The 13,579-nt window shown below is 38.3% G+C and overlaps 2 protein-coding genes across 2 annotated transcripts; both read right to left on the bottom strand.

Annotated features, from left to right (window-relative positions):
- Positions 1 to 342: 342 nt before the first annotated feature.
- On the bottom strand, positions 343 to 1,281 carry LOC142853580 (olfactory receptor 14J1-like). Its single transcript, XM_075978741.1, has one exon. It carries the CDS (start codon positions 1,279 to 1,281, stop codon positions 343 to 345), a length of 939 nt encoding a protein of 312 aa, XP_075834856.1.
- A 7,830-nt stretch (positions 1,282 to 9,111) lies between these two features.
- Positions 9,112 to 10,077, bottom strand: LOC142853556 (olfactory receptor 14J1-like). The gene has a single exon (XM_075978716.1). It carries the CDS (start codon positions 10,072 to 10,074, stop codon positions 9,112 to 9,114), a length of 963 nt encoding a protein of 320 aa, XP_075834831.1. The 5' UTR covers positions 10,075 to 10,077.
- Positions 10,078 to 13,579: the final 3,502 nt, after the last annotated feature.

The following is a 13,579-nucleotide window of genomic DNA, read 5'->3' as shown; positions in this document are numbered from 1 at the left end:
TCACTTTTGTCCTTTTATTATTCTAATATTACCTTTGCAAAAATGTTAAGACATGCACAGATATTTTTAGTGTTATCTCTGTGTGGACACATTAGGAAGTAAAAAGTAGTTGATCTACATTACAAGGCTTCTAATTTTTCTTAATTTGAAGAAACAACATTTTTAATAGTAAAATGCAAAGAAATCAGACAATGCACTTGCACAAGGACCATGGTTATACAACATAGTTTACTATAGAAAATAATTATTCTTCTTCATTAACATTATAGATTGAAGAAATAACAACGATTAAAAACATTCAGTGTATAATTGAGCAGTTAGTAACAAGAGGACAAAATGACTCTAACCGGTGACTTCTGAACTCAACAGTAACTTCCTCACACAAGTCTTTATGCTCTCGTTTCTCAGACTGTAGATAACAGGGTTGAGTGCTGGGGGTAGAACTGTGTAAAAGATAGAGAACAACAGATCTAAAACAGTTGGGGAGTCTGAGGTTGGGTTTAGATATGCACAGGAGCCTGTGAGAACAAACAATGAGACAACAAAAAGGTGAGGCAGACAAGTAGAGAAGACCTTAGACCGGCCTTCAGCAGAGGGCATCCTGAAAACCGTGGAGAATATGTGCACATAGGAGAGGACAATCCCAACGAAGCAGGCAAGGGCCAGTGCAGACAGGAAACCAGCCACTCCTATTACTACAAGGTAATCATTAGAACAGGAGAGCTTGAGCAGCTGGGGGACATCACAGAAGAACTGGTGAATTATTTTGGCTCTGCAGAACCTGATAGAAAATATGGCTGCTATATAAAGGGTTCCTGAGATGCCACTGCTTAGCCATACAACTGTCACAGCCAACCGACAGTTTCTGGGACACACGATGACCTCATAGTGCAGTGGAAAGCAAATAGCCACATAACGATCATATGACATCACTGTAAGAATGGCCATTTCACCCCACGCAAACGCTGCGAAGAAGAAAACCTGAAGCATGCACTGGGTATATGAAATGTAGCCACTGCCTGCCAGGGAATTGGCAATAGACTGGGGAACTGTGACAGAAAGGGATGAGAGGTCCAGAAGGGAAAGATGCTTCAGGAAGTAATACATTGGAGACTGGAGCTGCGGGTCCAGTGTTGTGATGGTGATGATGGTGAAGTTCCCTGCTGATCCCAATAGGTATGTCACTAAGAAGAGCAAAGCATGCAAGATCTGCAGCTCATGGTTGTCAGAGAACCCCGTCAGGAGGAATCCGCTCATTGTGGTTATATTTCTCACAGACATTTTGAGAATAGAAATTGTGGTAGCAGCTGAAGAATAAAATAATATAGTAAATGCAGTATAAAGATACTGAGTCACTATTTATTTGTTTATCAGTATTTATTTCAACAACTACTGTCACCATTGATACATATATTAAACCAGCCATACTCTAGTTGTTGGGAAACTAGAGTGAAAACTATTTTTCTCGTGACCATAGAGCTGACACTATCTACTCCTAAGCCAGTAGTTACAGGTAAATGTATTGTGGTCAATCGCTGGTTCGCTCAAGGAACATAGTTGTGTCTGTCCTGTGAAAATCACTATTCCATTGCCACAGTGATGAGCTGTGGATGAGAAGTCTTTGGAGATAGGATTGGTTATGTATAGCTAAGACAGGGCAGCATTTTACCAGGGAGTAAGAAATACACCAGAAATTAAAATATAGTTTTGTTGTCCACTGAAAATGGCTATTTTCTTTAGCAACCAATCCTGTCATTACAGAAAGAGGATCTGTTACTGTGGAATCGATTGTGAAAATGAATAATTTTATTGCTCTTAAATTACCATTCAAGGGTTATTAAAATAAAGAACAAAAAGTTCTGTGCTAGAGTAATACTCATATGCTACTCCCAATTTAGGTATCCTACTATTTCATTTTATGAAGTGCTTTAGGGGACAAGAAGCTTCTATTTGAATAATAGTCTTCAGTTACAGCAATCAAATAGTTCTTAGCACTTACCACAAAACAAAGACAATGATAAGGACAGACAGTGAGAACTTGAGGTGGCTTTAGATGTGAAGGAAAGTGGCCAAAACCCAGGGTCTAACTGGAGACTGGGAAATTAAAGTCATTTGTGTTTTAGGTAGAAGAGAATTCAGGTTTCAGTTCAGGATCCTTTGCTCTGGTATTCAAAGGATTGGATATAACCCATCATTCTTCCCTTGCAAGATCCATGTTCATGTTTGAGGGTTGAAGAGAATTTAATAGAGTGTCTGTCAGCTTTTTGCATTTTTTCCATTAGTGGGTTCTAGGCAACAAGAGCAAGCATGCTCTGTCAGTCTTTTGAGATTTTAAGTCATGTGAAATATCTCCAGCTATTTTCTTGTGTCTTCTTAAAATTCATATACTTATGAATGCAACCACAGAATAAAATTGACATCAATCTTCAATCTTGAGGCATTCTCCATTTAGTGGCATCTTTCCTGTGACAGAACTAACTCACTCCACCTCCCTCACATCTCTTTCGCAAGGAATGAACTTGATACCAAATCATCCCAAACCTATGTCTAATTACATGATATTGGGGTTTGATTACAATGAAAATGGTTTTAGACCCATGCATGACATGAGAAAACGAATTCCGGGACCTGTGGCCATAGCAGCTGAGTTCAAACCATGTGCAGTTCATAGAAAGATCCTTCATCTAAAGGATCATCTAAAGTTAAATCAACTTGATAACTTTTGTTTCATATGATACAATTCATGTGTGAAAGCCTCTTGTCTCCCGCTCTGTGTACCTTAAGTAGTAACTTTAATCCCTTTAGAATATCCTCATACTGTTTGATTTCTTTCTTTCTTTCTTCTTCTTCTTTTTTTTTTTTTTTTGGTTTTTCGAGACAGGGTTTCTCTGTAGCTTTGGTGCCTGTCCCAGAACTAGCTCTTGTAGACCAGGCTGGCCTCGAACTCCCAGAGATCCGCCTGCCTCTGCCTCCTGAGTGCTGGGATTAAAGGTGTGCGCCACCACCACCTGGCAGCTGTTTGATTTCTTCAAGCCTCGTGTCCTATAACAGAAATCAGTGCAGACCAGAGATCCCACTCATGTTTCTCATAGTTTTCTTGCTCCCAAAATCTTCCTCTTTGATAGTATTTTTCCTTGAGGTTGGTAAAATAATAAACATATAATTATTGTTAGTAATAATTTTTCTATTCATTCATTTAACATTACTATTTTAATCTGACAAATCAAACAGTACACTGTGAGGTAAGAAAGGTGAGTAATATTGATCATTCATAGAAATGAGACAGAAGGCATGTCTAGGTCCTTTCTAAAACTGGTTTTTCTTGATCCACAGAGACAGCTTTATCAGCCTGGAGTTAAGCATTTTAATAGGAAAAATGTAAGCATTAGTAACTTAAATAACAGTATTGGTTTATGAGTTATAAAAATTTACATATATCCAAAAAAGCCATAGATACAATATCACAATCACATCAAACATGTGTATCTAGGGCTTTTTACTCTTGTTGACATCTGAGAGCTGTTGAAGAAATGTTTTAATAGTTTACAGAAGTATCACAAATACAAGAAAGTAGAGTGCTAACTTTTCTCATTCACTGGTCTTCTCACATGGCTCTGTATTATGTCCATATGAAGTTTAAAAATCAGTTTATTTTCAGTAAGTTGTCCTTGCTTCCTTGTTATGATTTTAGTCCTGCTTCTCCACACTAAGATTACAAAGTCTTGTTAGAATTCTCATACAATATTTACCCAGGTTTGTAAACTCACTCCAGTATGTCTTGCTGTGTGTGCAGCTCTCCAACTGGTCAGCAAATTCTGATATTTCTTGCCCACAATAGCAGATTTTGAAACCATATTATGTCTCTGGAGAGAAATTGTGTTGAGCTGCTTTTTTGAGGAGGAGGAGAAAGGAGGGGTGTGTTTGTGCACACTGTCCTTTGAAAAGGATGTTCCAATTAGACAAAGTTACTTCATTTACTCTGGCCCTGTATCACCTGGGACGTGGAGTCACTAAAATTTCCACACAGCTGTTGAGGGATTTTGTGAGCTTGGGGTTTAGTGTTCTGGCTTAGTGATTTTTAGTCCTTAGCAGACCCATGAATCTCCCAGGGAGCTGTTTACAGCTCTGAACCCTCTGAGCCATACCCAGTGTTTCTGATTCAGCCATTGCAGACAATAGCTCCTAGTCTAGCATCTGAGGGTCTGAACACACAGGTGGAGGCTACTGTGTAGCTAAACTGTGCATTATGAGAGAACAAAAGAAAATGTAAATATTCATAAAAATACTTGAACTCTACAAAGTCTTTTGAAAATTCAGAATTAGCTTTGAACTTTTCCTTTCTTCTTGAAATTTAAACAATACAAAGAATTTCATTTTTTTAACCTTTTTTAAATTGATTCTTTGGGTATTTTACAGCATGTACCCCAATCCCACTTATTTCCCAGTCCTTCCATGTCTGTCCTCCATGCTTGAAACCTTCCCATGAGAGAGAAAATAAAAATAAAAAATAAAAGTTAAAAAATGAAAAGGAAAAAGCATTTCACCAACCCCTATGGGCATTGACCTTTTCGTCTCCTAACCACAGCCTTCTCCCATACCCTGTCTTGTCTCCAGTTCTGCCATTATGTGCCACTTCTCTCCTTTTGGTCCTCCTCTCCACCACATAGTCATTCAGTGTAGTGGCATTGTGTCACCTAGCATATTCTTTTGCCTAAATAGCTTTGCTTGCAAATGTTCATTTCAATGAGTTATTGATCTGATTCAAGGCCCCTGGTTTCTGTTGCAGCATCAACACTGGGCCCTCACTGCTATCCTGCTGTTGCCCCATGTCATGGAGATCCTGTGGCTGTGGTTCTGCCAGTTCTCCTTCACCCATGCCAGTTCCCACGTCGGTGTCACCAGGATTAGCTTTCCCACACCACCATGGCCAGCTCCCCTGTACCCACACCATGGCAGTGTCTGGGTGGGCTCTAGTCTCATGAGCATGATGTGGAGAGATAGGATTGAAAAAGAAGCCGAGTGGTTTATGTGCTGTGGATGGAGGTGGAACTGAAGAGGGGTTGGCTGTGAGGAACAGGTTGAGATGTGGGCGGCTTACACTGCCACTGAGGGCCATGTCTGGGTCCATGGCCTTGCCATAGTGGGGCACCTCATTGATATCCAAGGCTCTTGTTACCATCAAGAGCCATGTGGATGCTTGTGGTCTGGGTTACTGCCTGAGGCCGTGCTGATGTCAGATGGACATGCTGAGATGGTCCCATCTCCATCTTGGATCTCCGCACTCAGGAATTTCATATTCTCAGCAACTATTTTGGCTATCAATTATGACTACTCAAGATAGAAAAATGTCTAGGAAGTCCTAAGATATGTCTAGCAGCAATGCCTAAAATCCTCCAAGGTAGCATTTATTTATTTATTATTTATTTATTTTTAAATTTTTGTTTTTCTTTTTTCAAAATATTATTTATTTATTTATTTATTTATTTATTTATTTATTTATTTATTATGTATACAATATTCTCTCTGTGTGTATGTCTGCAGGCCAGAAGAGGGCACCAGATCTCATTACAGATGGTTGTGAGCCACCATGTGGTTGCCGGGAATTGAACTCAGGACCTTTGGAAGAGCCGGCAATGCTCTTAACCACTGAGCCATCTCTCCAGCCAAGGTAGCATTTATTAATTCTTTTTTATATTTATTTATTTATTATGTACACAATATTCTGTCTGTGTGTATGCCTGCAGGCCAGCAGAGGGCACCAGACCAACACGAGAATGCCAGTATTAGACATATTAACAAATTCTATAAATATATAAAATGTAAATGTTGTAGTATGCCAGAATTTGAATAATAACTGCAGGAGTTCTGTAATGAGGATTTTTCGTGGGCACACAGCCAGGCAGTGGTGGTGCATATCTTTAATTCCAGCACTCAGGAAGCAGAGGCAGGTGGATCTCTGAGTTTGAGACTACCCTCAACAAAATGAGTTCCAGGAAGGCTCTAAAGGTACACAGAGAAACACTGTCTCAGAAAACAAAAGACAAAAAACAAACAACAAAAAAAAAAAAAGAAAAGAAAAAATCCAAGATTTAATAATACACTGTGTGGGACATGGCAATCTGCCCAGGCTGACTTGGGGATTTTGCTTTGATCTAATGTCCTTGAAGCTACCAAAGTCACTAGCCTGAGAACAGGCTGTCAAATTCCCTAGATACTTAAAGATTAGGTTATGGGGTTCATGAGTAAAAATGTATAAAAGATAACTGTTTATCAATAACAATTAAACTATAAGGAAAATGATTGTAAAAGATAGCTCTGTTCTGTCAAAGTTTATCAATGATGACTAAAAGATAGGAAAGAGGAAGTGAAACACACATCCAAAAATTATATGATCTATGTTTTGGCACAACGTGAATCTATCCCCGTTTACTGAATTCTGTATAAGTAAAGACAAGCTCTAGCTACATGATTCTCCCAACCATTGTGCCTGACTCACTTCTTCCTCACCGACACTTTACATCCTCTCTGGATGGCAAATTGCTGGGGCTGGCCCCAAGCATCTCTCTCCTTTCTTTCTTTCTTTCTTTCTTTCTTTCTTTCTTTCTTTCTTTCTTTCTTTCTTTCTTCCTTCCTTCCTTCCTTCCTCTCTCTCTCTCTCTCTCTCTCTCTCTCTCTCTCTCTCTCTCTCTCTCTCTCTCTCAAACCTCTATCTAATTATATCCCTCCATCTTTCTTGATGTCTTCTAACTTTCCTTCTATCTTCCTGGAGATTTCCTTCTCTCATGTCTTTTTTTCACTTTACAGTTTATATTTACCCCTGTAGAATCTTTCAAGCAATATGAAAATGACCATGCGGTTACAATATATTTTTTAAGTGAATGATTACAATGAATACAATTAAAAAGCAACTTGTTTTCCATATTCCTTCCATGATTAAACATTTTATGTATTACAGGTAAAAAGTCAGTTATCCCTAGAACCTACATACATTCATACTCAAGCAACTTGTTAGAGATTAATAGAGTGTAAGTAAGCAAGGTATCTTTCTCAGCCAGGTCTTTTGTTGGCAGGCTATATTTTGTTGCTACAAAGAAAGGATGAATTATTTTATTATTTATCTCTAAAGGTAACCTTATAAGAGATCTTGGAAGAATCGTAAATCTAAACTTTTATATATGAAAAAAATCAGTCATATCTATTCTAAATCCTCAGGGTGCATACCCACTCATCAGCAGAAATGGGTACAAGGAATTAATCATCTCCCCTGATCACCAACCCACCCTAGCAAGAAAGGTACATCAGCAATAGCCAGGCTGTCATTGTTCTTGCTTCTTGACCTCAATGAGTTCCTCATTCAGTTCTTAAAGGTATGTCTTTTTAAATTGTTTTCCAAAATTTATTTTTTAACCTCAAAGCCATTAACAAAAACATCATAATCTAACCTTAAGTAATTGTTTAAATTTTTTTTTAACTATGATGCACACAAAAACCTTGACTACATCTCCCAACACTAGGTATAAAATAATTTAAGCTAGCTGGGCTTCTGGGACTCAATATTTTTTCTTAATTATTGATTTCAGCCATAGTCTATACATATCCTCAGGAGAAACTAGCGGTACGACATTTTCTTGCTCTTATTTTCTGTCCTCTGCAGCCTCTCTTTTACCAGGGGCGGGAACAACAATATATCCTACCTTTACCTGTATTAACTTTTCCACTAATCTAACTCTATCACAACCCCTCATTATATTCATTAAAGATTCTCAGTCATCAAAAAACCTATTTAAACTAACACTATTATTGTATAAAATTAAACAGTACAGTTTAGGAAGAAATAAACTTAATAACAACTCACCGGTAAAAATGCCCAGTGGGGGGGCTGGAGAGATGGTTCAGAGGTTAAGAGCACTGACTGTTCTTCCAAAGGTCCTGAGTTCAATTCCCAGCAACCACATGGTGGCTCACAGCCATCTCTAATGAGATCTGGTGCCCTCTTCTGGCCAGCAAGCATACAAACAGACAGAACACCGTATACATAATAAATAAATAAATCTTAAAATAAAAATAAAAATGCCCAGTGGAATGGAATGTTTCCATGAGAAAATTGTAACATATTAGGATCAGTGGGATCTTCTCATATCCATTCACACCATGCTAGAGACCAGAGAAAAACTGCAGCAGCAAGCATGTAAAGGCATAGCAGTAGCAAGAAATATTCTGGGGCCAAGGTTCTTGGCACCTTGTCTATCTGAGATTCAGTCATAGGAGCTTGAATTCCTGGTGAGCTGGCTTCCTGAACCTCAACTGCCATTTGCTGCTCCTCTAACATGGCCACTGGCTCTGTAGACTCTTTGTATCAGATGGGAGTAAGATTTAATTTCAGATTGGTACCTACTTTATTAGTGAGGTGTAGTCATATGTCCCTACTTTTATAATCATATGTAACACAAAAATTATACTTGGGAACCAAAGAATTTATGTTGTCAGACATATAGGTAGCTTCCTATTAAAAAAAGTGAATCATAACTTCAGCAATTTTTATTTGAAAAATGTCAAAAACCTAGTTTCGCTAAATTTGGTTCCATCATTAGCAATAAGGGAAAATGTAGTAAAACTAAGAATTGGTTCACTTGGATTAGGAAAATATATAGAAGGTATGTGAATTTTGCTAGACACTGTATAAATTATGTAAACAGTTACTATGCTCTTTAATAGCAACAAAACCTTGCAACTATTTAAGAATGACAGGAAACTTGACAGTCTATAGAGAATTATGTGCAGCAACAGGGACTAAGTATCGCACAGACAAAATCAGTTTAACTAATGGCATTCTGAATGTATTTATTAAAATTAACTTGAATTTGATCATGCCATCACTAACTTTTCCTTCTATCGTATTTCCTGGGTATTGCTAAAAGATGATTTGAAATAATACTAGAATTGGAGAAAAGAAGGAAATCCATATCCTCACTGGTCAATTATCTTTTATTTGAAAGAATTATCTCTGAGAAGGGCATAAATAGTAGAAACACTGAAGCAGAATCCTAGAAGAAATCCAGTTCATCGCTCCAATCTTGTCATAGTAGCAGTGCCTCTTAATTTCCTGTCTTTTTAGAATTTAATTATAGCTTTAAAACATACCATTCTCTGAGAAAATTCTTCTTTTGACAACAATTTCTTCAGAGCTGCTTTCATGGCTTCATTTCTCAAGCTGTAGATAACTGGATTGAGTGTTGGAGGTATTACAGTGTAGACTATGGAGAATGTGAGGTCCATAGCTGACAGGGAATCCGAAGGGGGTCTTAGAAACTCAAAGCCTGCAGCTGAGAGGAAGAAAGAGACTACAAACAAGTGTGGTAAGCAGGTAGAGAATACCTTCGTCCGACCATCAGCTGACGGAATCCTCAGCACCGTTAAGAAGATCTGAACATAGGAGAACACAATGGCGATCAAGCAGACAAAGGCTGTGGATGTTGTGAATGCAGCCACTGCAATCTCATTAATGAATTCGTAAGAACAAGCTAGTTTTAGCATTTGGGGAATGTCACAGAAGAACTGGTGAATAATCCTCTGCCCACAAAGAGGAATTGAAAAGTTAACAGCTGTGTGTATGAGCCCAGATAGGCCTCCTGCCATCCAGACAGCTATCACTGCACGCTTGCAGGCAAGGTTATCCATAATTGTCTCATACTGAAGAGGCCGACAAATGGCAACATACCGGTCATAAGACATCACTGTGAGGATAGCTACTTCTGATGATGCCAAAGATATGAAGAAGAAAACTTGAAGCATGCATTGACCAAGGGAAATGAAACCGTTGTCCATGAGTGAGTTTGCAATGGATTGGGGGACAGTGACAGAGATGAAGCAGAGGTCCAAAAGAGAAAGGTGCTTCAAGAAGTAATACATTGGAGAATACAGATGATGGTCCAAGGTGATGATGGTGATAATGAGCAGATTGCCCATGATGGCCAGCAGGTATGTCATCAAAAAGAGCACTGCATGTAAAACCTGCAACTTACGCTCATCAGAGAACCCCATGAGGAGGAATCCAGTCTTCGAGCTTACATTCATTAGGGTCACTCTCGAGACTCGAAGTTTAGCTCTATTTAGGAAAAGACAGAATAAAACTACTGATATCAGGAAGAACTTGTCATTCCTGGGATTAGCTACCATTCAATTCTGACAAATATTTAGCAGTTTTTCTGGAAATAGAAACCCTAAATGTGATTAACAAGTCATGAGAATTTTCTCAAATAGAACCCGACTTGTCAAAGTTAGAAAAACTGAATGATGTTGGAAATAGCTTTGCTTCAATAAAACCAGTGAAAATGAGTTCAATATAGTAGCTTCATCTTTTCTACATGTAACCTTAGCATCAAAATAATACACCACATTTAACAGTAATCAGCCGGGCTATGGTGGTGCACACCTTTCATTCCAGCACTTGGGAGGCAGAGGCAGGCAGATCTCTGTGAGTTTGAGACTAGCCTGGTGTACAAAGTGAGTTCCAGGGCTGTTACACAAATATCAAAGTACCAAATACTACTATTACTACTACTACTAATAATAATAATAATAACAATACTAAAATAGTAATAATAATAAATACACTGCAGCCTTCTATGATAAGTGTAGAGAATTCAGTTGCTGGTACAACTTATAAATGGTTAGGAATAACCCAGAATAAACGGAGGAAAAATATGTCACTTCAGAGAGCACATGAACGCAGTTATATGTTAAATTTCTCATTTTTCTATCTGTACAGGAATAAAATTCTCTTTAGCTTTTCTCTTTTCTCAGTCAGTATCGACATATGTGCCCATCCGAGTTCCGTCTCAGTAACTACTTCATTACAGTGTGGTATTCTCTCTCTCTCGCAATGAACCATTCATATTGATCGCTGTGTTGTGCTCTGTGTATGAATATGTGTATCTCTGTATTGAATTAGATAGTGTATCTTACCCATTTTAGAGAATGAGCAAGCCCTCGTTTCTTTATTTTCCTGTAATCTCCTGTCTGTTACCACTTTGCTCCTGTTTCAGAGCCTCATGTAATGATTCCTGGTTAGCTACTTCCAGCTGGGTCAGCTCCACATCTCTGTCATATCTCTTCCATCTTCGCATCCAAACAACATTAAATTTTTATCTGCTAATTATTTCTTTAGCTATTAAATCTTGCTACTTTGAAGATGAGTCTCTTGTCTTTGGCAGTTTCATTTCTCAGTTTTATGCAGTTCCTATATGCTTCCATGTTATTCTGAGCTGACTTTCTTAGCTTCATACTTGAATTTCTGCTGATTTCATTTTATAAGTGATATCCAAAAACCTTAGCATTCCAAACATTATCTTCCCAACATGTTCCCTGACTGATCTTCTAGTTCTCCTCTCATGGTAACTTATTCAACACCTGTGTCTAATAAAGATGATTTCCTAGATTGCTCTTAAGGGACAAATCATGTCATAAGTCTATGCTGTTTTGTCTTTTCTTAAACTGTATTTTGACATTTCATAAAATTCTTACTCTAAGATTCCATCTATTTTGCTTGGAAAATATTTGAGAATTTTAAGATAGTCACATTATTTCCCTGACTAAAAATTTTCTCGAGCTTAACAGACAGCCCAAGAAGGGCTCATGTAAGGCGACCCATACCACATACACGGAGGTTACTATAATTCATGTCTTTTCTGGACTCACTTTCTGCATGTATTTTTCAGTCTGTTTAAACTATTCTTTGGGAAAGGAAACTGAGAGTCTCATTAGAAGTCATTCCACTGATAGCTGACATGGATGCTCCTGCATGCTACTTAAATGTCAAGTGAATTCTATCGAATTTGGAGAAGTTTCTCTTACCAATGCTGACCTTAGTCAGTGGGAACAAATTTCACTGGATCCTTGAGATTCTTGGATTTACTGGATCTTGAGATTCTCTGTTCTAGAATCTAGATGTGAGATTTTCGTGTAAGATAAGGACTAAGGGGCTCTCACACAAAACTGAGTATGAGTCAGGGGATGCTTTAACTCCTCATTAAGAGCTTGGTTTCTGAAGCTGCCCAGGCACCAGGGGAATGCTGTTCCTTCAGACTGGGTCTCAGGTAAACACTGTAAGTTCAAAGTGTGGAATGTTGAGGAACTCTCTCTCAGGGACTCACTCCAGTGGAGAGTTACTAATTATTCTCTTGATTTAACTGAATGTTATGGTCTAAGTATTATAGATAAGAAATGATAGTCTTTTAAATCTGCCTTCTACAGTTTATGTTCATAGATTTCTCTACAATAAGTACATTTCCCTTTTATTTTTAATTTCAATTTAACTGGTCCTTGATAAACTCATTCATGTTTGTTTAGGCTTAATGTAAAAAGGCAACTATTTAGTAGGAATTCATTTACATGAACTTACAATTACAATTATAATTAATGCATTAATCCATTTTAGCATCATATGAACTCAAAGTTTCCTCCAAACACCATATCTTTCCTAAAATAACTGTAAAGGTGATTATTTTCAAGCTTCCATTTTAATAATTAATGAGGTTTGCATGTGAAATATCTCTTACAGACTTATGTATCTGAGAGCGTGGTGCCTAGCTGGTGGCATAGTTCAGAAGGCTGTTGGAATCTTAAGGACAGCCTTAAGATTCTTTCTTTGGAGAAAGTTGTAAATTTGGAACTTTCTAACCTGGGTTCCACTTCTTGTTTGCTCTCTGCTTCTTGCCTATTCATGCAACATGGCCAGTAGCCTCATGGTCCTGATACCACATCTTCCCCAATGGTGAAAGTACCTTCTCAAACTTTAAGCCAACATAAGCCCTTGCTTCCGTAAGTTTCTTCTTAGTGGACATTCGATCACAACAATGAAATTGCTATTAGAGAAAATGGACCCTCCCCCCCCCCCAAAAGCATTATGGTCTTATAGTCAAAGCAGAAACGATGGGAGCCAGGTGATCAAAAAACCTTTAGCTAAAGTTCAACTCAGTGGGGCCTGTTTCTTACAGGCACTCTTAGGAGCTGGCAGAATTCCCTCACTGATTCCTTGTTCTAGGGAATGAGAGTATAATAGTTGGGAAAGCCAGTATTGCACCTTCACAGGAATCACAGAGCTTAGTGCCACCATCAAGGGTTTGAAAGATCCAGGGGTGGTGATTCCCAATGCATTCCTTTTACCTTTCCTAGTTTGTCTGTACAGAAAGTGAGTAGATCATGGAAAACGATGGCTGATCATTGTAAGTTTAATTAATTTGCAACTCCAACCCCAGCGGCCCTGCTGGATCCTTACTTGAACAGATTAACATATCTCCTTGTACCTGGAATGTTGCTTTTCATTTACCAAATGCTTTTCCCTCCATACCATTCTATAAGGCTCACAATAAGCAAATTGCTTTCTGCTGGTCTCAGATTTATGTGAATTCTTTAGTCTTGCATCATAACTTAGTTTGTATGGATCCTGATCACCTGTCTTCAAGGCATCATGCTAGTCAATGGCATGATGCTGATTGGACTGTGTGAGTCATTTATGGGTATTGAGAGTAGACTGCCATTGATAGCGACTGCGGGCAGTAAATGAAGGCAGATTGAGTTA

Source organism: Microtus pennsylvanicus, chromosome 7 (assembly GCF_037038515.1).
Source record: "Microtus pennsylvanicus isolate mMicPen1 chromosome 7, mMicPen1.hap1, whole genome shotgun sequence".
NCBI classification, from domain to species: Eukaryota; Metazoa; Chordata; class Mammalia; order Rodentia; family Cricetidae; genus Microtus; species Microtus pennsylvanicus.
Note: the sequence above shows the minus strand (reverse complement) of the source record. Positions and strands in the feature narration are given on the sequence as shown.